General features: G+C 41.8%; 1 protein-coding gene and 1 long non-coding RNA gene across 2 annotated transcripts in view; both read left to right on the forward strand.

Moving 5' to 3' along the window:
- LOC138979404 (carbohydrate sulfotransferase 4-like) overlaps positions 1–26,805 on the forward strand; it is a 71,933-nt gene that overhangs the window by 41,103 nt on the left and 4,025 nt on the right. The window contains exons 3-4 of the mRNA XM_070352126.1: positions 9,036–9,161; positions 9,524–9,725. Of these exons, the coding sequence (XP_070208227.1) occupies positions 9,036–9,161; positions 9,524–9,725 (328 nt within the window). The remainder of the gene's footprint in view (positions 1–9,035; positions 9,162–9,523; positions 9,726–26,805) is intronic.
- Positions 703–4,470, forward strand: LOC138980642 (uncharacterized). The gene is made up of 4 exons (XR_011460414.1): positions 703–936; positions 1,189–1,286; positions 2,958–3,105; positions 4,222–4,470. It is a non-coding gene; the product is annotated as an uncharacterized lncRNA (long non-coding RNA).

Raw genomic sequence — 26,805 nt, forward strand, 5'->3', positions numbered from 1 at the left:
GTTGCCTCTTTATTATTCATGTACACAGTGTATGTGTTTTGTGCTGTGTGTGCAGTTTAAATTTCAAAGATCACTCTGGCTTTCTGTTACTTTTTTGTGTAAAAATGTGTGTATCTGATGGTTTTGGGGGCTTTATGTTATAATTTGAACACTTCTGAAGAACGGCATATATATATATATATATATATATATATATATATAGGTATATGTGTACTTAGGTTTTTTGTTGCCTCTATAATCTATTCCATGCTTTAACCATACAGACTCATAATGTGGCTTGTGTGTGTGTGTTTTATGTGATGTTAGTAAGTTGTGGAATTATCTGAGTAATTCTGAGTTACATTAAAATAAGTAACAGTGTGGCCACTTATGTTTCCAGTACACAGCGGCTGACCATTCGGACCATGTTTCCTATTGGGAATTGATCTTGGCTGTTTCTGTTCTGCAAAGGTAAGATTAAGGCTTCCTTTGATGATGAATGTTTTTGTGTGTGTTTCTGTGTATGTGTCACTGTGGGGGTGTGTGTGTGTGTGTGTGTGTGTGTGTGTGTGTGAATGAAACTTCAGTAATTTATGCTTTCACTTTTCAGAGTTACATGACATACAAGCCAAAATATGATATATTTTGCTGAAATTTGAATCAATGAATGTCTTTGTAGTCAGTAATTTTCAGGGTTGAAGTTCTGACTGATAATGACTGTGATTGATAAACTCCATATCAGAAATGTTAGTTAGGACAAGTATTATTTAAACTCAATTTAACTGAATTCATGCAGGGAGAGGATTGTTATCACGAAGGTTACCAGTATACCAGGTTTATGATTTTTCAAAGTGCACAATCTCTTTTTCAGTGGACCCATTGAAGTCCTGCATTTACAATGGTCCAGTGCTGTGTTTATCTGCTAACCTGGTCATACCAATGCGTTGTTGTGAACAGGTCAGTAATGCTTTTGCTTGCTTTTTTCTCTTTGGTTTCATCTTCTTATGCAGTTGTCCCTACTTCAGTACCTGTGTTTTTGGACTGAACATGTAGAGCTCAGAAGTCTCTATGTCATGCTTAAACCACAGGGTAATCCTTTGACTTGCGCACGCATGTGAGTGTGTTTAATGGTGATGTCTGTAGGTATCTGTATCTAAGTGAGTAGTTATGATTTTAAATGAGTAACAGTGTGTCTGCTTATGATTGCAGTACACACGTTATGGCCAACCATCCTGATGATGTTTCCCTGTGGAGAGATCTTTGCTGTTTCTGTTCTGCAAAAGAGTTGACTGCGGCTTTCACTAATGGTATGTTTGATTTTGTTTTGTTTTTCTCAGCTATTCAGGCTTTCAGCATGCAGGGTAGTCAGACTTGAGTTACAGGCCTAAGAAGATTTTTAATCTTGACTGTAAATATTATCTTGATTCCTGGTTAGTGTTGTGGTTGTGCACCAATGTTATTCGACAAAAAGCTTTGGCATTTGAAATATTGGATGCCTTTTTTTGTTGTTTTATGAACCTAAACTGTGCTCTGAGTCTGACAGTATTTTCAGCCTCCGTCATAATAGGTCAGGTATGCAGACTCCAGGCAGGGTTCGTACAGAGTCCTTGAACCCTGGAAAACTCCTTGAAAATTGGAAAACCTTTTCCAGGCCTTGAAAAGTGCTTGAAAATAGAGTTTAGTTAAATAGTCATTGAAAAGTACTTGATTTTTCCAAATTGTTGCCTATACATTTCGTCAGCAGCTTGTCTTATTTAAAAATAAAAAAAATGCAACCCCCTTTTTTTTCGTCAAATACAGTACACACATTTTTGGGGAGAATAAAAGATCGAGTGAAAACGAAAGCAGACGAACTAACTATTACTAGTCACCCGTAGTTGCTTCCCTTCCCGGAAGTTGGCAAGGGAAACCCGAAACAACTACGGAATGACTAATAGTTTGCAGACTTGGAAAAACTGAAGGTAAGCTTGGTGCTTTGCATTAATTTGGGGAAAATCATGTCCTTGAAAAGCATTTATTTGGTCCTGGAAATGTCCTTGAAAACTCATTGAATTGTATCAGCTCTGCCCTGCAGGAACCCTGCTCCAGGCCTGCATGTTCAATGTCCATAGTTTTGACCCCATGGAATTTCTGTAGATACAAAATTGCGGTACTACTTCTCTCCGAAAACCCCCGAAAACCTCATCAGAAATAAGAACATTTGTCCTTAGATCGTGTTTTGTTACATAATGTTTGCAACCATGACTTATATTTGCAACTTTCACAGTTCATGGCTTTATTTTCGTGTTTGTGCGAGGATTTACGAAGGAGCGAAAGCACTAATCACATGACGTCATCAGTACTTGTGCTTTCGAGTAACAATAGTTACCTTGCTCCCTTGCATTGAAATTGTTGCATCGATTTCGTCGATAATCCGACTCTCAACACAAATATAAGGGTGCATGTAGCACGAATCAGGCTTACTTTTTACAGGCATGTCCAATACTTCACTTTGAAGATAGATTTAGTTAGTTTTACGAAGGAGCGAAAGCACTAATCACATGACGTCATCAGTACTTGTGCTTTCGAGTAACAATAGTTACCTTGCTCCCTTGCATTGAAATTGTTGCATCGATTTCGTCGATAATCCGACTCTCAACACAAATATAAGGGTGCATGTAGCACGAATCAGGCTTACTTTTTACAGGCATGTCCAATACTTCACTTTGAAGATAGATTTAGTTAGTCTAGATGGGGTTTTCAGGGGTTTTCGGAGGTTTTCGGAGACAAGTAGTACCCCAACATTGTTTTCTGGCCATAACATATTGACCCACATATATTTTGAATTCATGCAGGTTTAACTGGCTGATTGTCCTCTGTGTCTGGGATGAACACGGCTCTGAAATGCACTTTAGATTTATCCGTGAACTTACATGTAAAAAAGACCAACTGATGTAAAAGGATATTATTTATTGACAATGTTTTTTTCTTTTGTGTAGCTTATCAAGGTGCTGCTAATCGATGCTGTCAACACAAATGAGAGACACTGAAACAAGGAAAGTCAGACTCAGAGCCCTGGCAGCCACATACGTTCCATGTGTTCCCTTGCTGTAGAGTTTCACAAATCAATCTCAAATAATATTACTGGTGAGTGTTTGTGTTTTACACTTGTTTCGTTTGTGGGTACAATGGAACCTACCTTTCAAAAGATCTTGACTATTAACACAAAAATATACTGAAAGCAGATCACGTCCTATGAGAGAAACCATCTTTAAATGGAATTGTTTTCAGACATAATTACATTGTGAACTGAAAACTTGGAAAGCTAGTTTCTTCAATACAAGGTTCCACTGTACAATTAGCTGCCTGTAAGATAAGTTTCACAGTATTTGCCTGTACTGTCAAGATGTTTTGGCATGATCAGTCACAAATAACACTCTTGGAAAGCACTTTGTGTCATCATTCCTGGTTTAAATGTTAATGTGTTATGGAAGTTTTCTGAATTATGTGTCCCTGATTTTTATCTTATGTTGTAATACAGGCTTTGTGTTTGTATTCATGTGTGTGTTACTTTGTATGTGAAGGAAGCTTTGAAGAATCAGCTAATATTGAGCTCCTTATTTTCTATTTCTTATCAAATAACCAAAGGGAAGTAATCGCTCAATGCATACGACATGTGTAATATAGAGTAAGCGAGAGTTGTACGGAACCTTTTCTCCTGGCACCTGAGAGAATAACAAGCATTGAAATGAACATTGAATTTGTTCTGTTTAAAACCAGTCTTGATCTAAGGACTAAGTCCAGTCGAGAATAAAAGCTGGTTCTTGTATATGACTGTGTATGTAGGTGTTAGTTGGAGTGCCTTGGAGAATGATTAGCATATGAGCTTGCAGTGATTATCCTTTTTTGAGGATGAAAGTCGCTTGTTCATTTCAATGCTTGTTATTCTCTCAGGTGCCAGGAGAAAAGGTTCCGTACAACTCTCGCTTACTCTATTACACATGTCGTATGCATCGAGCGATTACTTCCCTTTGGTTATTTGATATCTTAACATCGCTCTGCCTCATTCTGTTTGACTTTCTATTTCTTATTTTCTGCCTTTCATGGCACTTTTTCAGTACCATGAGGATGAGTGTAAATAAATTAAAAACATGTACCTATAGTATAAATAAGTGGAGAACTGAAGGAAAATGGCTGTCGTGTGTTCAGGTGCCGGGCTTCAGACTATGTACACTAACTAATGATTTGATAAATTGTTGTTAGTTTCAGGGAAACTCTGTTGGACCTGGGCTGCAGAGGAGAGGTAGCAAATGCAGCCAAGCAGATCGAGTCTCATCTTTTGAAGGAAGAGAAGGCGCATCACTTGTTTATGCCTGGTGATGGATCACCGAGGACGTCAGCACGGCACTGGGAGTCCTTACAAAACACATTGCCTTTCGCTGCATATATATTCAGAGATAGCCGAAAAGTCGCAGCATTGTGAATACAAATTGTATTTTGAGTGTTGATAATTATCACTCATTGATGGGGCGGGAATGTAGCTCAGTCGGTAGCACGCTGGATTTGTATCCAGTTGGCCGCTGTCAGCGTGAGTTCGTCCACACGTTCGGCGAGAGGTTTATTTCTCAGAGTATGACGTGTATGACCGTTTTTTACCCCGCCATTTAGGAGGAAACATGCTGGGTATTTTCGTGTTTCTATAACACACCGAACTCTGACATGGATTACAGGATTTTTTCGTGCGCACTTGGTCTTGTGCTTGCGTGTACACACGGGGGTGTTCGGACACCGAGGAGAGTCTGCACACAAAGTTGACTCTAATAAATAAATCTCTCGCCGAACGTGGGGACGAACTCACGCTGACAGCGGCCAACTGGATACAAATCCAGCGCGCTACCGACTGAGCTACATCCCCGCCCCAGTGAGTGTATCTAAATTTAATTACGCATTTTCACTAAGATTGTGAATGTTTATAAAAATTGAAAATTGTTGAATAACATAATATTTTGATGAAACAATTTGTTTTTGAGTTTCTGCTTGCATGGTTTGAGTGAGTGTTGTTGTCAGAGTGCCTGAAAATATGAGCAGCTAAAAACCTGCTTTATAAAGAGCATAAACAATCCGGAATACGAATGGAATACGCATGCGATACGCATGCGGTAGACCTGCGTAAGAGGTGCGTGTCACGCTCGATATCCGAGCAAAAAACGCATGCGTATCGCACGAAACAAAAGTTACAGAATCGTATGCGTATCGCATGCGTTTCACGCATGCGATACGCACGCTTTCACGCATGCGATACGCATGCGATACGCATGCATAATGTTTGTTGGGTAGGGGTGTTAGTTGAAGATGAATGGATAATGGCTATGGTTTTCCCCTAAAGTATTCAAAACCTAAACATATACATAGGCAAGATGTTCTACATTAACACAATTAACTTTTTAAACATATACATATGCTTAGTACACGATACTTCCGGTTTTTCTACCGGATGACTTATACATTTAGGGGGTAAACACCTTATCGTAGAAAAAGCTTTATTTTCAAAAAGTGCAAGTAATTATTAAAAATCATACATAATATTTATATATTAGAGTTAATTTTCCTTCGAAAGTCATTTGTTTCAAGTGACAGACAATGTCAGTTGGAGAGTTACATGTACGTGAAGTGTATAACTGTTGTCTGTGATTAGTGCATTGTGTACACATTGGCACCATTAATTTGATCCTAAATGCTAAACGATGTCGTGATCATACCACAGTTTTAGGATAATTTACATCGCATCGATTACTAAATTGATGGTATAATTTCACTGATAAATTCTATTTCCGGTAGCGTCAGTGCCGTTATCTGAGATAGTAACGTTTTACATGGTTTCACGTTCAGTGGTGAACGTAACGTGTGGTTTAACAAAATTACTTGCACATACAATAGTGAAGTCTGTCTGTGTGTCTTTGTTTGTGTGTTTGTCTATGTCTGTCTGTGTGTTCGTCTGTTTGTCTCTCCCTCTGTCTGTCTATCTCTTACTCTCTGTGTCTTTGTCTGTCTGTCTGTGTGTCTCTCTCATTCTCTCTCTCTCTCTCTCTCTCTCTCTCTCTCTCTCTCTCTCTCTCTCTCTCTCTCTCTCTCTCTCTCTCTCTCTCTCTGCGAGGTAGGTGCACTTAACCTTTGCCGTGCTTCCTGGGTTCACCTGTACCCAGAGACACACTAAAATCATTGTAACTCTGGAAATATTAAAGGTATCGTTTTGAAATTTTAAGTATCTCTCACACACCTAATTTGCTCTCTATCTGCAAATTTTTAGTGTGTACATGACAAAACATGTCTGTTGTCAGTTGCTCTGTCTGTCTGTCTGTCTGTCTATCCGTCTATCCGTCTATCTGACTGTCTGTCTATCTGACTGTCTGTCTCTGTCTCTCTCTCTCTCTGTCTGTCTCTCTCTCTGTCTGTCTCTCTCTCTGTCTCTCTCTGTCTCTATCTCTTAGTCTCTCTCTCTGTCTCTCTCTCTTAGTCTCTCTCTCTGTCTCTCTTTCTTAGTCTCTCTCTCTCTCTTTCTTAGTCTCTCTCTCTCTTTCTTTGTCTCTCTCTCTCTTAGTCTATCTCTCTCTCTTTCTTAGTCTCTCGCTCTCTCTCTTTCTTAGTCTCTCTCTCTCTTTCTTAGTCTCTCTCTCTCTCTCTTTCTTAGTCTCTCTCTCTCTCTTTCTTAGTCTCTCTCTCTCTCTCTCTCTTAGTCTCTCTCTCTCTTTCTTAGTCTCTCTCTCTCTCTCTTAGTCTTTCTCTCTTTCTTAGTCTCTCTTTCTCTCTCTCTTTCTTAGTCTCTCTCTCTTTCTTAGTCTCTCTCTCTCTCTTTTTTAGTCTCTCTCTCTCTCTCTTTCTTAGTCTCTCTCTCTCTTTCTTAGTCTCTCTCTCTCTTTCTTAGTCTCTCTCTCTCTCTAGCTCTTTCTTAGTCTCTTTCTCTCTCTCTTTCTTAGTCTCTCTCTCTCTTTCTTAGTCTCTCTCTCTCTCTCTTTCTTAGTCTCTCTCTCTCTCTTTCTTAGTCTCTCTCTCTCTCTTTCTTAGTCTCTCTCTCTCTTTCTTAGTCTCTCTCTCTCTTTCTTAGTCTCTCTCTCTCTTTCTTAGTCTCTCTCTCTCTCTTTCTTAGTCTCTCTCTCTCTTTCTTAGTCTCTCTCTCTCTCTCTCTTAGTCTCTCTCTCTTTCTTAGTCTCTCTCTCTCTCTCTCTCTCTCTCTCTTAGTCTCTCTCTCTTTCTTAGTCTCTCTTTCTCTCTCTTAGTCTCTCTCTCTCTTTCTTAGTCTCTCTCTCTCTTTTTTAGTCTCTCTCTCTCTTTCTTAGTCTCTCTCTCTCTCTCTTTCTTAGTCTCTCTCTCTCTCTCTTAGTCTCTCTCTCTCTCTTTCTTAGTCTCTCTCTCTCTCTTTCTTAGTCTCTCTCTCTCTTTCTTTGTCTCTCTCTCTCTTTCTTAGTCTCTCTCTCTCTCTCTTTCTTAGTCTCTCTCTCTCTCTTTCTTAGTCTCTCTCTCTCTATCTTTCTTAGTCTCTCTCTCTCTCTTTCTTTGTCTCTCTCTCTCTCTTTCTTAGTCTCTCTCTCTTTCTTAGTCTCCCTCTCTCTCTTTCTTAGTCTCTCTCTCTCTTTCTTAGTCTCTCTCTCTCTTTCTTAGTCTCTCTCTCTTTCTTAGTCTCTCTCTCTCTCTCTTTCTTAGTCTCTCTCTCTCTCTTTATTTGTCTCTCTCTCTCTCTTTATTTGTCTCTCTCTCTCTATCTTTCTTAGTCTCTCTCTCTCTCTTTCTTAGTCTCTCTCTCTCTCTCTTTCTCTTTCTTAGTCTCTCTCTCACTTAGTCTCTCTCTCACTTAGTCTCTCTCTCTCTTTCTTAGTCTCTCTCTCTTTCTTAGTCTCTCTCTCTCTTTCTTAGTCTCTCTCTCTTTCTTAGTCTCTCTCTCTCTCTCTTTCTTAGTCTCCCTCTCTCTCTTTCTTAGTCTCTCTCTCTCTCTTTCTTAGTCTCTCACTCTCTTTCTTAGACTCTCTCTCTCTCTTAATCTCTCTCTCTCTCTTTCTTAGTCTCTCTCTCTCTTTCTTAGTCTCTCTCTCTCTTTCTTAGTCTCTCTCTCTCTCTTTCTTAGTCTCTCTCTCTCTCTCTCTCTCTTTCTTAGTCTCTCAGTCTCTCTCAGTCTCTCCCTCCCCCTCTCCCTCCCCCTCTCCTTCCCCTGCAAGAGGTCGGTGAAGGGAGAAACTCGATGCAACCACTGAAGTAGCGCTGTGGGTTTCCCTGAACCCACCCCGTCGTTAGAGAAATAAACGGTAAAAACCCTCTTTCAAATGTATGGGTTCAGACAAACCCGCATCGTCGTTAGAGGAATAAACGGTAAAAACCCTCTTTCAAATGTATGGGTTCAGACAAACCCGCATCGTCGGGAGTGTGTAGTCAAAAGCGGCATCCGGCAAAGGTTAAAGAGAAAGCAATACAGACAGAAATGCATTTCTCTACCAAGAATGAAGATCAAAATTAAATTGTCGAAATCAATTTAAAAACACTTTCATCTTATTCCTTGTCGGTTCCTGATTCCAAAAACATATAGATATGATATGTTTGGATTAAAAACACGCTCAGAAAGTTAAAACGAAGAGAGGTACAGAAAAGCATGCTATCCTTCTCAGCGCAACTACTACCCCGCTCTTCTTGTCAATTTCACAAAACAAACAGATAATGACGTCATTTTAAGTGGCACAAACGTGTACATGAATGCCTTCCCTTTTGAATGATTTACAGTTATATAATTTCTGTCAAGCGGTTTAAGTTTTATGTCCGTTTTATGAACCCAACCCTCAAAACAAGAATAGTAACGCCAAAGAAGGAAAACATACACACAAACCAACGTTTTTCTCACCGGTGGTTTGGAATATTGCCCCAAAACTTTCGATTTAGTGTTGTGGTGTTAAAATCTATCCGAAAAAAGTGTTTGCTAACGTGACGCCAAAAAGTGACCAAAACGGTCCTTAGCCGACTGACTAAGTGCCTTGGCGTTGCACATCTACTTAATTGATTGATTGTCATTGTATTGTCTGTGTTACTGACTCTCTCAGCTCTGGAAGAAGCAGAGGCGTCCAAACAGGAGGTAGTGCAGATGGCGGAACCGGAACCATGTGACTGCAAAAAGGACGTCAGTGCGGCAGTTAAAGAGGTCCAGGCCGCCCATCATTCCATCATCAGTGAGTTTTATCACATGAGTGACTGAGGCAGTGATTGGCTAGGTATTGATGTATGGATGTATTGATGCATTGATTGATTGCGTGAGTGAGTGAGTGAGTGAGTGAGTAAATGAATGAGTCAGTGAGTGAGTACTTGATCGGTTGATCGATTGACTTCACCATCATCATCATCCTCGTCGTCGTCGTCATCATCATCATAATCATCGTCGTCGTCACCGTCGTCGTCGTCGTCATCATCATCATCATCATCATCATCATCATCATCATCATCATCATCATCATCATCATCATCATCATCATCATCATCATCATCATCATCATCATCATCATCAAAACCTTCACGTGTATCTCTTTACCCCCAGAAAACAACATCCCCCTCACCAACAGCTACCCGACGAAGAAGAAGCAGATCATCGTGTTGAGCTACGCCCGGAGCGGGTCGTCCTTCACTGCAGACATCGTCATCCAGGACCCCCGGACCTTCTTCACATTCGAGCCGCTCCGCGAGGTTCTGCTGCGTTACACCGGCAGTGGCCGGCTCCAGTCCTTTGACGTATTGAGCAGGTGAGTGGTGGGATAGGGTGGGGGATTATTTGAGATGGGGTAGAGGGTTGGGGGGAGAGGGTTGGTTTTAGGAAGTGGTGGGTGGGGGTGGCGGAGAGCCTCTCTTCAAGGTTCTGCTTCGATACACCAGCAACGATCATCTCCATTCATTTAAAAGAAGAGGGAGTGGTGCGGTAGGGGAGGCGGGGTTGGGTCGGAGATCGTGTGTGTGTGTGTGTGTGTGTGTGTGTGTGTGTGTGTGTGTGTGTCTGTGCAGGGGCGGATTAGGGGGGGTTACAGGGGTTCCGGAACCCCCCCCCCCGGCTGTCAAAAAAAATTAATACTAACTTTTAAAAGAAATAATGAGTGGCTGCTGACATTTTGATTATGTTTAAAATCAAGGATAAGCCATACATTGTTCATAAAATAGCTCAAACTTACCCCCTAACGGGGCCTTGCCCATGTACCCCACAAGGGGTCTACCCCAGTGGCCAGTTTCATAAGCCAGAAACACAGTCGACAAACTGCAGTTGTCCGAGAAAACCACAGTAATCCGACGTTATCGGTCTCGTGTTGCTTACAGGCGAGCAAAGGCGAGAATATCTCGCGGCGAGCGCTCGCGTAGCTAGCAGCCTAAGCAACGCCCTTATTGAAAACGAGGCAGAGGCTAGCATATCAAGATGGCGTCGAATGATGTGCAAAAGTTCGTACTATCTGAATTAGTCGATGACACTGAAACTGTGGGTGCACAAAGCTGCCAAGGCCACAGAAAAATAATGCAAGCAGCCGCAAACCAAACTCCAATCGACGTCCCGGACGCCTACATTGAGCGGAATGTGAACTTTGTGGAAATTACGGTGCCACGATACAACGAGTGTCAGTTCCGAAGCCACTTTTGGGTGAACAGGAACGTTTTTCAGGTAAGAATGCTTTATCTATTTTAAATTGGTTTACTCTGTATTAACATGCTAGTCACCCATTGCGTGATTACATTAATGGGAAACTCATCAACTGCTGTTAGTGTACTTTTTTTAGGGCCGTTATTTTACACCGGAGCTCACCCGTCCCTAGCGCCAAGTCTCTACTTTAAACGGCAATCTAAGAAACTCACTTGCAGGTTCACTTTGCGGGCGACATGTATTCCCTGTCTTTGGTGTTGTTTTAAGTAAAGTGCGATTCTCCGTTAGTCCAGAACCTGCACGTCATTTTCACTGCGTCATATTCGAGTCCCTGTAAATTACGTCTACTGTCTTGGTAAACCCAACCCTCCTAGTGGTCTCATTTTTTTAACACCCCCCCCCCCCCCCTTCCTGTTTTATCAAAGACCCCTTTTTATTACAAGATAGTTTAGAGAAGTAGAGGTTACATGCCGAGTCTCAGTGATTATTAAAAATAATGGTCGAAGTTAGCGGATCATGAAAAATGCGAGCTTCAGCGAGCTTTTTCATGACCGCGAACTGAGACCATTATTTTTAATAATCACTGAGACGAGGTGTGTAACCTCTTTATTCCTCCTTTCTTCAGTTATTCAAAGAAAACAGGAGTTTTTGTGCGAAAGTTTGATCGAATCCGAATCACTCAACCAGTCAACCTGCGCAGGCGATCGATTAATGCGCGGTTGTATAGTTCCGTGCAAATCATTCCATTCTGTTAACACTTCTTGTCAGTTTCCCTGTTTTGGACTAAAATAAAGTACACAGATATGCTGTTATTCTGCTATGGCGGTAAAGGCAGATATTGTGTGTTCTGTTTATGTTTTAGTATTATCTTAGGATAATGTTCTTTCGTCAAATGGGACTAGCAGACGAACTTTTGCACCCGTGTTCCAACGTTAATTACTGTATGAAGTTCAGTTTTCTGGGGAAACTAGTGTATGAAACCGCTTTATGTTGTTTAAATTGATGAGATGTGTGCATTTGGTTGCGTGCGATCTGTTTATAAAATGAAATATTGTTGAAAACTGACCGTCGGATTGCAGTCAGTGTTGTCGAAGATACTGCGTTAAAAGAAGGGGAACTACTCTTGTCGCTAGAGTATGAGTTACTTGCCTTGGGAATTCGCTTGTGATGAACGGTTTGTGCACAGCAGATCTAGATTCAGAAAACAACCGAACTCATGGATTTTATATGGAGATTCATGTGTTCAGGCCTGTAGTTGTTAATTTAAATGCGGTATGTTTGTATTGTTTGCTCCAGAGATGTATACTTCGTACGTATAGAGCGTTCGGAACTTTTCAGTCGCAAAAGTAGTACCGAAACAGAACAGCTTCTCAACCCATTGCACTATCGAGGATTCAGGCTGTTGCTGGCTCGTTATTTGTTTGGTTGCTGGGTCATTATCGAAAAATAACTAGCTCTACAAGTTTACAGAGGTAAAGAAGCAGAGGGGGGAATAAAGAGGTTACATACCTCGTCTCACTGATTATTAAAAATAATGGTCTCAGTTCGCGGTCATGAAAAAGCTCGCTTTCCTTCCTTCAGTTATTCAAAGAAAAGAGGAATTTTTGTGCGAAAGTTTGATCGAATCCAAATCACTCAACCAGTCTACCTGCGCTGGCGATTGAATAATGCGCGGTTGTATAGTTCAGGGAAAATCAATCAATTCTGTTAACACTTCTTGTCAGTTTCCCTGTTTTGGACTAAAATCAAGTACACAGTTATGTTGTTATTCTGCTGTGCCGGTAAAGGCAGATAGTGTGTGTTCTGGTCATGTTTTGGTATCGCTTAGGAAATGTTCTTTCTTCGAATGGGACAAGCAGACGAACTTTTGCACCCGTGTTCCAACGTTAAAAACTGTATGAAGTTCCGTTTTCTGGGGCAAAAAAGTGTATGAAACCGCTCTAAGTTCTTTAAATTGATGCGATTTGTGCATTTGGTTGCGTGTGATCTGTTTATAAAATGAAATATTGTCGAAAACTAACCGTCGGATTGCAGTCTCTTGTCCAAGCAACTCAGTTCAGAAAATTTGGAAGGGGAACTACTCTTGTCGTACGCGAGTTACTTGCCTTGGGAGTTTGCGTGCACTCATAAGAGATCTAAAGCGAGTTTCTCTGCACTGATCGTTAGATTTGGATTTAGAAAACAACCAAACTCATAGATTTTATATGGAGATTAATGTGTTCAAGCCTGTAGTTGCCAGTTTAAATGCAGTATGTTTGTATTGTTTGGTCTAGAGATGTATATTTCGTACATTGGAGCTTTCGGAACTTTTCAATCGCTAAAGTAGTTCCCTCAAAGTCTAACTCATCAACATGTGAGCTATCGAGGATTCAGGCCCGTTGTTGGGTAAGTGATTTTGGTTGTTGGATAAGTTACCGAAAAATAACTAGCCCTACACCTTTACAGAGAGAAAGAAGCAGAGGGGGGAATAATACTACATAAACAGAGAAAAGAAGGCAAACAAAACCAGTGCCTTTGTCTATCGAAACCTCAGGGGCTGCTCCCATCCTGTTCAGGCCACCTCAAAAGGGCCTGTCCGACAGCCTGGAGATGACACAGCGTCGTTCCGCAAGGAGGATCCTGCACGACTTCAAACCCACAAGTAGTGCAACGGAACTCGTCTCCAGGCTCAAGCTGGACCCCCTCATACAACGGCGCACCGCGACCAGGGCAACCATGATGTACAAAATCATGAGTGGACTGGTCGAGGCAGTCCCAAGGGAAGGCACACTGACACCGGTCCCAAGATCAACCAGGGGGCACACCACCAGACTCCAGGTCCCACAGTCCCGCACCGACTCACACAGAACGTCGTTCTTTCTGTCTGCAATCCGCCTCTGGAATAACATCCCCCAAGAGGCTGTGAGCGCAGACTCGCCCCAGGCCTTCAGAACCAACGTCGAGACCTGGCTCTGAGGTGCGAGCCCATAGGCACCCCCTGTCTAAACCCACTCCCTGTCTGCCCCCCTCCCCTCCCCACTAGATTCATCCCCTCTCCAGCCCCACTCCCTCCCCTCAGTAATAGACCCCCCCCCCCTCTATCCCTCAGCAGTGATACAGGTAGATTCTATCGCTCTTGCTCCGTATTGTCCGTGCTGTTTTTATATTTAGTCAAGTTTTGACTAAATATTTTAACATCGAGGGGGAATCGAAACGAGGGTCGTGGTGTATGTGCGTGTGTGTGTATGTGTGTGTGTGCGTGTGTCTGTGTGTCTGTGTGTGTGTGTGTGTGTAGAGCGATTCAGACTAAACTACTGGACCGATCTTTATGAAATTTGACATGAGAGTTCCTGGGTATGAAATCCCCGAACGTTTTTTTCATTTTTTTGATAAATGTCTTTGATGACGTCATATCCGGCTTTTCGTGAAAGTTGAGGCGGCACTGTCACGCCCTCATTTTTCAACCAAATTGGTTGAAATTTTGGTCAAGTAATTTTCGACGAAGCCCGGACTTCGGTATTGCATTTCAGCTTGGTGGCTTAAAAATTAATTAATGACTTTGGTCATTAAAAATCTGAAAATTGTAAAAAAAAATAAAAATTTATAAAACGATCCAAATTTACGTTTATCTTATTCTCCATCATTTGCTGATTCCAAAAACATATAAATATGTTATATTCGGATTAAAAACAAGCTCTGAAAATTAAATATATAAAAATTATTATCAAAATTAAATTGTCCAAATCAATTTAAAAACACTTTTATCTTATTCCTTGTCGGTTCCTGATTCCAAAAACATATAGATATGATATGTTTGGATTAAAAACACGCTCAGAAAGTTAAAACAAAGAGAGGTACAGAAAAGCGTGCTATCCTTCTTAGCGCAACGACTACCCCGCTCTTCTTGTCAATTTCACTGCCTTTGCCATGAGCGGTGGACTGACGATGCTACGAGTATACGGTCTTGCTGAAAAATGGCATTGCGTTCAGTTTCATTCTGTGAGTTCGACAGCTACTTGACTAAATATTGTATTTTCGCCTTACGCGACTTGTATTGTTTTGTCGGGGCCCGGTTGCTGCGCTTGGTAGCACTGGGTGGTAGACGAGCCCAGGGCCTGAATTTGGGCACCAGGCCAAATTGCGTAAAGTAAGCTTGCCTACCAACCCACCCATGTTTTTATATTTAGTCAAGTTTTGACTAAATATTTTAACATCGAGGGGGAATCGAAACGAGGGTCGTGGTGTATGTGCGTGTGTGTGTGTGTGTCTGTGTGTGTGTGTGTGTGTGTGTGTGTGTGTGTGTGTGTAGAGCGATTCAGACTAAACTACTGGACCGATCTTTATGAAATTTGACATGAGAGTTCCTGGGTATGAAATCCCCGAACGTTTTTTTCATTTTTTTGATAAATGTCTTTGATGACGTCATATCCGGCTTTTCGTGAAAGTTGAGGCGGCACTGTCACGCCCTCATTTTTCAACCAAATTGGTTGAAATTTTGGTCAAGTAATCTTCGACGAAGCTCGGGGTTCGGTATTGCATTTCAGCTTGGTGGCTTAAAAATTAATTAATGACTTTGGTCATTAAAAATCTGAAAATTGTAAAAAAAAAAAAAAATTTATAAAACGATCCAAATTTACGTTTATCTTATTCTCCATCATTTGCTGATTCCAAAAACATATAAATATGTTATATTCGGATTAAAAACAAGCTCTGAAAATTAAATATATAAAAATTATTATCAAAATTAAATTGTCCAAATCAATTTAAAAACACTTTCATCTTATTCCTTGTCGGTTCCTGATTCCAAAAACATATAGATATGATATGTTTGGATTAAAAACACGCTCAGAAAGTTAAAACAAAGAGAGGTACAGAAAAGCGTGCTATCCTTCTTAGCGCAACTACTACCCCGCTCTTCTTGTCAATTTCACTGCCTTTGCCATGAGCGGTGGACTGACGATGCTACGAGTACGGCCTTGCTGAAAAATGGCAGCTACTTGACTAAATATTGTATTTTCGCCTTACGCGACTTGTTTGTTGTTGTTTTGTTTTGTTTTGTTTTTACATTTAGTCAAGTTATGACTAAATGTTTTAACATCGAGGGGGGAATCGAGACGAGGGTCGTGGTGTATGTGTGTGTGTCTGTGCGTGTGTGTGTGTGTGTGTGTGTGTGAGCGATTCAGACTAAACTACTGGACCGATCTTTATGAAATTTGACATGAGAGTTCCTGGGTATGAAATCCCCAGACGTTTTTTTCATTTTTTTGATAAATGTCTTTTATGACGTCATATCCGGCTTTTCGTGAAAGTTGAGGCGGCACTGTCACGCTCTCATTTTTCAACCAAATTGGTTGAAATTTTGGTCAAGTAATGTTCGACGAAGCCCGGACTTCGGTATTGCATTTCAGCTTGGTGGCTTACAAATTAATTAATGACTTTGGTCATTAAAAATCTGAAAATTGTAAAAAAAAAAAAAAATTATAAAACGATCCAAATTTACGTTCATCTTATTTTCCATCATTTTCTGATTCCAAAAACATATAAATATGTTATATTTGGATTAAAAACAAGCTCTGAAAATTAAATATATAAAAATTATTATCAAAATTAAATTGTCGAAATCAATTTAAAATCACTTTCATCTTATTCCTTGTCGGTTCCTGATTCCAAAAACATATAGATATGATATGTTTGGATTAAAAACACGCTCAGAAAGTTAAAACAAAGAGAGGTACAGAAAAGCGTGCTATCCTTCTTAGCGCAACTACTACCCCGCTCTTCTTGTCAATTTCACTGCCTTTGCCATGAGCGGTGGACTGACGATGCTACGAGTATACGGTCTTGCTGAAAAATGGCATTGCGTTCAGTTTCATTCTGTGAGTTCGACAGCTACTTGACTAAATGTTGTATTTTCGCCTTACGCGACTTGTTACATTTAGTCAAGTTTTGACTAAATGTTTTAACGTAGAGGGGGGAATCGAGACGAGGGTCGTGGTGTATGTGTGTCTGTGTGTCTGTCTGTGTGTGTGTGTAGAGCGATTCAGACTAAACTACTGGACCGATCTTTATGAAATGTGACAGGAGAGTTCCTGGGTATGATATCCTCAGACGTGTTTTTCATTTTTTTGATAAATGTCTTTGATGACGTCATATCCGGCTTTTCGTGAAAGTTGAGGCGGCACTGTCACGCCCTCATTTTTCAACCAAATTGGTTGAAATTTTGGTCAAGTAATCTTCGACAAAGCCCGGACTTCGGTATTGCATTTCAGCTTGGTGGCTTAAAAATTAATTAATGACTTTGGTCATTAAAAATCTGAAAATTGTAAAAAAAATATTTTTTTTATAAAACGATCCAAATTTACGTTCATCCATTATTTGCTGATTCCAAAAACATATAAATATGTTATATTTGGATTAACAACAAGCTCTGAAAATTAAATATATAAAAATTATTATCAACATTTTTTGTTCGAAATCAATTTAAAAACACTTTCATCTTATTCCTTGTCGGTTCCTGATTCCAAGAACATATAGATATGATATGTTTTGATTAAAAACACGCTCAGAAAGTTAAAACGAAGAGAGGTACAGAAAAGCGTGCTATCCTTCTCAGCGCAACGAATACCCCGCTCTTCTTGTCAATTCCACTGGCACTGCCTTTGCCACGGGCGGTGGAGTGACGATGCTACGAGTGTACGGTCTTGCTGCGTTGCGTTGCGTTCAGTTTCATTCTGTGAGTTCGACAGCTACTTGACTAAATGTTGTATTTTCGCCTTACGCGACTTGTTTAAATTTGCACAGGCACAATATCCACTTTATCTTTCACTCTAGGGTAATTAGGCGCACCAACCAAACTGAGGATTGTTGCCCTGTAAAGGGAATTCCTCATTATCGTGAAAAAGAAGAAGGCTTGCTGTGTGAGTGTGTCCTACCAGATTCACACGAGTTGTTTTTTTAAGTCGGCGTGGCTCGAGATCCGGCGAGCCGGATCCGGAGCCTGGGGGCTCAAACACCGGCAGTCACCAGTATCTCACACAATACTACTTTCCTATTTTTCACCTGTCTGTCACTTGCCTTCATAGCTGCTCAATCGGTAGTGAAATGCACTAGAAATCTAACCTTGGTTGGGTTCGGCTGGGACTTTAATTGTAAATTGTACAGACATGGGTAAATTGTCAGATAATTTGGAATAAAATTAACACTGTGATCTGCATATTTTAATGCAATTGTCTGTTCTTTACAGGAGATGTTATCCAGTGGCCACGGAGGTGTGACCTGGCGCGATTAGCTGGGAAATGGTCAGCAAGACCTGGTTTTCCTGGCGTCGTGGGAGCCATTGATGGGACTTACATTACGATACCAGGAACCAGGGATAAAAACAGGGACGCGTACATCTCTTTCAGATAAGTGGAATGTTAATGTAGGCAGAACTGAAAGGTTGGAGGACCTGACCATTATGGTGCCTGTGTATTTATCCCCTATTGTATTGAAATACTGGAGTAACAATAGCAGTATGATTTCATCATTGGAATCTACTGTAATTTTAATGAAGTCACAACATGCACACATGTATACATGATGTGTATGATTTCTAAATTGAATCTTTGAATTTATAGACAGGTATTTGAGGTTTTTTTGTGTTTTTAAGTATGGATAATATTTATTTTTTTAACCGAGGTTGGGAGTTCAGACGAGGGTGATGGTGTGTGTATTAATTCCAAGAAATCATCATCATAAAACTTTACATACATATTGTTCCTCCGACCTTTTTTTTATTCTTTTTTTTAGATACATGTCATATCCCGCTTTTTGTGAAAGTTGAGGCAGCACTTTCATGCGCTCATATTCTGATCAAATTGATTAATATTTTGGTCAAGCATTCTTTGACTATGCATGGATAATAGGGATGTTTTTCAGCTTCGAATTCATGAATTTATATTATTCGTTATCATTTCATATATATATATATTATATATGCATGTCATATTTACGCTCAAAATGCACTGAATTATAAATTAAGTAGATGTGCAACGCCAAGGCACTGCATACCCCAGCGAAAGACAAACCTCTCTCTCTCTCTCTCTCTCTCTCTCTCTCTCTCTCTCTCTCTCTCTCTCTCACTCTCTCTCTCTCAAACACACACACACACTCACACACACACACACACACACACACACACACACCCCAAGTCACACACGCACATACACACACTCACTCACACGCACTCACTCACTCTCACAAAAACTTCATACACACAAAACACACACCCATACGCACATATGGACAGACAGACATACACACCTTTACAAACAAACACACATACACGCACACACATACACGTATGCACACACACACACACACACCACACACACACTCACACACACACACGAGTACAGACTAATGCACGCGTGCGCGCGCACACACACACACACACACAAATACACACACACACACACACACCCCACTCACACACACGAGTACAGACTCATGCACGCGTGCACACACACATAAATACACACACACACACACACACACACTCACACACACACACGAGTACAGACTCATGCACGCGTGCGCACACACACACACACACACACACACACACACATACACACACACACACACCACACACACACTCACACACACACGAGTACAGACTCATGCACGCGTGCGCTCACACAAATACACACACACACACACACCACACACACACTCACACACACACACACACACACACACACACAAATACACACACACACACACACACACACCACACACACACACGAGTACAGACTCATGCACGCGTGCGCACACACAAATACACACACACACACACACACACACACACACCACACACACACGAGTACAGACTCATGCACGCGTGCGCACACACACACAAATACACACACACACACACACACACACACACACACACACACACACACACACACATACACACACACACACACAGAAACACTAACACATGTGCACAAAATGAACACAAACACACACACCGCGCGAGAGAGAAAGACTACAGGGAGGCATGACGTCATGATGCATTAATTGACGTCAAAGACTTTTGACCGTGACGTATTTTTCTTACGCGAGCTTTATCCATAGACTTGGAAACTACGGAATTTCTACCCGTCCAAAGCGGCCTTGGGTGGCGTTTGCTCAAAAAATGGGGGCGCCAATTTTACCCACCGTATTTTTGTTAGTATGGTCCCAATTTTTGGTGAACTTCCATCTCCAACTGTGGCCCATTTTCGGGCACAAAGAATCCTTCTTTATCATGTATTATTCGGTATGCACATTTCTCAAATCGACTACAGTATAGCGTTCACGGGATACCTCCAGCTTCGCTGGGATAAAATATGGGACATTAGGCACCTCATTCCCATGTTCTGCAGAGACGAGCTGGACCCAGTTCAGTCTTACGGTTTAGGCTAACAAAGCAAGTTAGGACATGTATGTAGTCTATGTGGTGGTTGGTTTTTAGTTTCTGGCCGATAGATAGATGAATTATTTTTATATTGCTTTACGCGACTTGTTTCAGGTTGTTTGCGACAAAGATCTCCTCTTCCTGGATGTGTTCACGGGCTATGACAGCCGAGTCTTCCGCAACTCGGATCTCGTTGGAGTCGCAAGTAATCTGCCTCCGGAATTCCATGTGATTGGGGACTCAGCCTACCCTCTCTGCGACTACCTGCTGGTTCCATTCCGCGACAATGGCCATCTGAAACTGCCTGCAACAAAGCCCAGACAAGGACCAGAGTCGACGTGGAGCGTGCCATTGGTTTGTTGAATGAAAAATTCCGCAGACTGAAAGATCTCGACATGACTAACATCCGGGAAGTTCCAACATTCATTTTCTCAGCATGTGTTCTACACAACTTTATCATTTTAGACAATGGCGTCGACGAGGATGACATCGACTTGTCGGACAGTAACGATGAAGACGAGGAAGGAGGTCAATGTGGTGGTGATCACTGCATGTCTGCACACAAAGAAGACTGGAAATTGCAAATGTTCTTTCTTGATAATTGTTGTGTTTCAGGGAAGTGTTGAGTACAGTCCACCGTATATCATTCTACGAGGCTGTATTTCTTGTAAATAACAAGTCCTGGCAGTGTGTATTGAGTTGCATATTCGAATGCGTTGTGTAACCTTCCATTTAAATTTTAATGTGAAGAAATAACTGGGTAAAGGTTGAGTTCCTGGTGAGATCTTTCTGACTCACAAGAAACATACTTACTGCCAAATGTTCAAATATGGAACCAAGTTATTTATTTGTTCAGTTTAATGTCATTTACGTTATAAGCTGATCAGACGCACCAAAGATGCTAATTAAAGAATATGAGTTTACAGAAAGGAGGAGACAACCCAAACGAGAACAGCCACCCTATGGGGGTCGACCCTATAACTTTTTATTACATTTGTCAAAAAACCCCAAAAAAACCCCAAGAAAACAAGTGCAGAAAACGCAATGAAAGCGAAAGCGCTCGAGTCGTCCTGCAGACGATGCAAGGGAAATTACTAAAAAGGCCCAACAGACGCTTGCCATGACAAAATTGGTGGCATCTTCTTCGGTTGCGAGTGCTACACGCTTGGTTGCTCTACTATTAAGAAAAAAAAGTTTAAAAAAAAGTGATTGCCTACCTTCCTACCCTATTTATTTTGGCTATGTTACCTTAACCACACCTATTTGTTTTTGTTTTTTGTTGCCTAGTTGGTAACGCAAGACAATAAAATTATGGTTATCTTACAGTTACACACAAGCTTTAGTGATTCACGATGTTAAAAATGAATTGATAGCAATTCCTCTGAATTAAAGTTAAACGCCATTAATCCAAAGGTTCTAGTTTCAAATAGGTAAGAAAACACTAATTGTTTAATTTAGATCAATGTCAATGATGACCAGCAAAGTCACTATCTTCTCAATTCAATATGATAAGCATCACTGCCTGAAGCATACTAACTTTTGACCAGGATTGTGTTACTGATAAAATACACAATCCTATCCTTGCCACTCATTGATTATACAGTGAGACTTGTCTCCACATATTGTTGTTAATCAATTAGCTATGTGTAGCTCCAACCAAAACAAACAGATTTACCTTCATTGTAAATGTTGTTCGTCTTTCTTTTTTGAAGATGGCCGCAGACACATGGTATGCTTGGATGTCTGGTCTGATTTGTGCGTAGATAGCTGATGAGCTTATCTGGGCCACGAATCCCTTCCCGCATGTGACTGTTCAGGTGCTGGGGTGCTGGCTGCTCTAGTTTTCCGGATTGTGCGCTTTTGCTCTGCAATGTGGATTGTTCTCTTTTCCACTCTCTAATTATTATAGCTTATGCTACGCCATTTCGGTCTGTTGCTCTCGAGATTGGAACTGAATATCAAGGGTTTTTAGAGAAGCTTTTAGTGTGTCCTTATAATTATATCTTTACTTTTGCCCTCCAACATCACATTTTCCAGACAGAGTTCACCATGAAGGAGCTTTGGGATGCAGTGATCCAGCATGCGACATACATGTCCTGCCCATGCTATTTATTTAATTGATTTAAACCGGATCTACTTACAATCACTCAAATCTGTTAATCCATCCATTATTTTAATCTTCAACAAATAGTTTGTGTGTGTGTGCCTCAAGAGCAGTTACTGTCCTTACATGAAATTACTGCCCTTACATCAAAATATAACAACAATGTGACACACAAAGTGTTGGATACAAATGTTGTGTTGGCTACATATTGTCTTGATTAAGAAGGGAACAGCTTAATTGCTTTCAGGGAATAAATCATAAAATGTCTGTAGCAAAATGGCATTTCTTGTGGAGGCTTTTAATCTTGTGATGTCTTGTTTGCGAATTTGCCTTATCATTATGTTCTATTTGTACAAGGTCATTTTTTTGTTCAATTTCAGTTGGATGTACAACTCAAATTATGTCTGTGCGTCTCATCAGTAAGCTTTTGTCATTGTCAGAACAATACATCAAGTCTTCAAGGCTCCCGTAAGAACTCGACAAACAGTAACACAAACTCACTCACTCTGTCACACACAGGCAGAGTTAAAACTAACGCATCATATCAACTCCATGTATAATTTTCTAAAGAAAGCAAACAGATAAAATGACTGTGTGAATGTTTGTTGTTGGTGCAGTTGTCCCCTCACTTGCACACAGACACAGACACACACACAGACACACACACAGACACACACACACACACACACACACACACACACACACACACACACACACACACACACACACACACACACTTTTAAACTGCATCAGCATAATAATCATGGCAAAGCTTGTCTACAATCATTAACCTACCCAAGAGCTTGCGTAGCAAGATAATGTATTCTTGAATTTGTCATACGACTAAGAGTTAAAGATATGGGCGTCACAAGGGTCACACTCAGACATGTTCACATGAGGGTCCGAAGTCTGTGATATTTTCCAGTGACAGAATGTCCTGCTAGCCACCAGCTCCGCACGCTTGGGCATGAATGCTCATCAAGAAGACCATTGACCATTATCTCTCATACTGGCTATGTGAAAGGTATGAAGGTCAATGACAGAAAAAACATGTACTTCCTCACTGCAGCCCCGGGAAGCTTGTTAATCCTGTCCCACTCAATTCTCGGGATGTTCTTGTGGTAGCACAGCCTCTTGTTCAGAGTACATAATGCACTAAACAAGTACATAATGCACTAAACAAGTACATAATGCACTAAACAAGTACATAATGCACTATGTCTTTGTATCACAGAGTTGTAATGTTAATTTGTAAGGACGTCCTTTCCTGGAACAAATGAAGAGTTTGATTTCAACGCTGCAGTGTTCTCTGCCCTGGATTGTAGCTTGCCCGTCAGCAGTAGATCTGAGAGTAGCCTACTGTGTTCATTTGGAAATCTACCATCAGCTTATTTGTCTTTTGCACTGTATACACAATCAGCAATAGGTGACCACTTTTTCCACTGCTGTCCTCAGTCATTATACTTTTCATCAAGACTTGTCACAATGCCGAGTGGATCTAAATTCGGAAAGTCTTCATGTGGCGATGGCATATCTGACGTAGCGTCGATCTTCTTTCTGAAACAAAAGGCAAAATGCGATTAGTTGTGATGACTAAAACCTACACAAATATAAACAGTGTTTTGATACTGAATACTTACTTACTTAGGCTATTATGAACCCCCGGGGGAGCATAGGCCATCGACGACAATTCTCCATCCGACACGGTCCTGGGCTGCCCTTTCGATCTGGCTCCAGGTCTTCCCCTGCCTGTTGATCTCTGCTTCAGTGTCTCGTCTCCAGCTGTTGCGCGGCCGGCCTCTCTTCCTTTTCCCTTGTGGATTCCACTTCAGGGCTTGCCTCGTGATACTGGATGCTGGCTTTCTCAGGGTGTGCCCTATCCAGCCCCATTTCCTCCGGAGAATTTGCTGCGCCGCTGGCTTCTGGTCAGCTCTCTGCCAGAGGTCTTCATTTCGGATTCTGTCCATCTGATGTTTAGGATGCGCCTTAAGCAGGTGTTGACAAAGATTTGGATCTTTCCCAGCATGGTCTCTGTTGTCCTCCATGTCTCACACCCATAGAGAAGAACAGACTTGACGTTTGAATTGAAGATCCGAAGCTTCGTCCTTTGGCTAATCTCCTTGGAACTCCAGATCTTCTTTAGCATGACAAAGGCTCCCCGTGCTTTCCCAATCCTTGCTTTGACGTCCCTGTCCGAGCCTCCTTGTCCGTCAATGATGCTCCCCAGGTAAACAAAGGACTCCACTTCCTTGATGGGCTCCCCATTGATCATCACCGGATTGTCGGCTGTGGTGTTGGTCTTAATCAATTCGGTTTTCCTCTTGTTGATCTTGAGTCCTACACCGGCTGATATTGTCTCCAGGTGAGTAGTCTTGTCTTGCATTTGGGCATGGTTGTGGGAAAGGAGGGCAAGATCATCCGCAAAGTCGACCCACCTTTACCTATGCAGTATGGGAACCGTAAAATATGCGAAACATGTCAACTGGTTCTTACAATAATTTTGACGGGCAACACAGCCAACACACTATTCACAGTTCATTTTGATGAGTAACTGGGGTACTCTCTGATAGCCTCGTTTGAGTGATAACGATCAACTAACTCTCTCTCTCTCTCTCTCTTTCTCTCTCTCCATACACACACACACACACACACACACACACACACACACACACACCACAACTGAACACAGACAACACGTACACAACGCACACTGACGAATGCACACACACACGCACACACTCTCTATAACTGCACGCACACTCTCCGTCTCTCTCTTCAAAACACACACAAACACTGATGTACACACACACATACACATGACACGCGCGAGAGATAAGTCCAAAAAGGGAAGACGTCACGATGCATTGACGTCAAAGGTCTACTTGCCCTACTCGAAATTTATACCCGCATACACTACAGCGGCATTTGGTGGCGTTTGATCAAACATTGAATATGTAGAGAACACCCACCGCAATCAACTCAGTATGTCCCCAAAGTTTGGTAAGTTTCTGTCCCCAACTGTAGCCACAGTTTGACAGACAAAAAATCCTTCTTTATTATGTGTTATTGGGAATAAAAATTCTCAAGGACGAAAGTCATCTCAGTATATGTTCGAAAAAAATCGCTGGGATTACAAAGAAACACTGTTCTGCGCTTTAACTTGGACAAAAAGTTAATGACATCACTTACCACTTTAGAGCTTCTCCCAATTCGCTTTGTTGACATCGCAATTGAAACAAGAGGCGAAGCCTTCAAGGCTCACGTAAGAAATCGACAAACAGTAACACAAACTCAATCACTCCGTCACACACACACACACACACACACACACACACACACACACACACACACACACACACACACACACACACACACACACACACACACAGTAAGCATAGGTGAAACTGTGCAAGAAAGCGAGACCCTGGATCTGCCAAGTAGTCTCGGCCCGCTCACAATAACAATGACCGAGACTTTCAGTAATTCCTTTGCGTGACGTCTAACCCTCTTACGTCATAATGTGACGTCTTCAAATAGTTTCTATCACACACGTCGAACACTTTTGACCGAGACTGACGTAATCCATAGACTCGGAAATGTTAAAGTTTCTATCACAGACATACACACGCACGCACGCACGCACGCACATACGCACATACGCACATACGCACGCACGCACAGACAGACAAAGTTACGATCGCATAGGCTACACTTACGTGAGCCAAAAACTGTTGTCCTCAAACATGAAACCGAGTCGATAGCCGCCATGTTTTCTCGCTACGCTAGCACACGCTAGCAACGTTGGAGGCTGCTAGCGTAATCTCGCCAATACCTAGCGTCACTCGCGGCGAGAGTGCCTAAAAAACGGCACTTCTCGCCCCACTCGCCATTTCTCGCCTTGCCTAGCCTGAAAGCAACACGCGTCTGGGGCCAGTTTCATAAGCCAGAAACACAGTCGACCAACTGCAGTTGTCCGAGAGAACCACAGTAATCCGACGCCTCGGGTTTCACGAACAAAATTTCAGTCGGTCGACTGCGGGTCGTCTCACCGGAAGTCGGCCAAACACGGTGATGCTCTCCCCCCAACACTGTGTTCGGCTTACTGCGGTAAACCGAAAATAAATGTAATTATCCGCACAGTCAATGGCAGAATGCTCACACTTTTTTGGATTGTGAGCCAAACCTTGTGATTGTTCTTCGAAATGTATCTATCATGACGCAGTAATCCAGGAGAGAAGTCAGGGTTATGTCTTGAAGACGTCACATTATGGCGTAAGAGGGCTTGACGTCACGCGAAGGAATTACTGAAAGTCTCGGTCATTGTTATTTTGAGCGGGCCGAGACTTGTTTTTTCTTCGAAATCGGCCATTTCCACGTGCGAATGAGCAAGCGGAAGTGGTAATGTTGCTAAATTTAGCCCTCGACTTGGCCATTCGGATTACTGTACAGTCAGTCGACTGCGGTTGTCCGCGGGTGACGGTGATTTGCTCATGAAACGCGCTTTTCGGTGACACGGCGATCAACCGCAGTCCATCGACTGGGCAGTCGATCGACTGTCAGTCGGTTCCCTGCTATCTTATGAAACTGGCCCCTGGTTTCACGAACAAAATTTCAGTCGGCCGACTGCGGGTCGTCTCACCGGAAGTTGGCCAAACACGGTGATGCTCTCCCCCCAAC

The sequence above is a fragment of the Littorina saxatilis genome, linkage group LG11, assembly GCF_037325665.1.
Source record: "Littorina saxatilis isolate snail1 linkage group LG11, US_GU_Lsax_2.0, whole genome shotgun sequence".
In the NCBI taxonomy this organism is placed as follows: Eukaryota; Metazoa; Mollusca; class Gastropoda; order Littorinimorpha; family Littorinidae; genus Littorina; species Littorina saxatilis.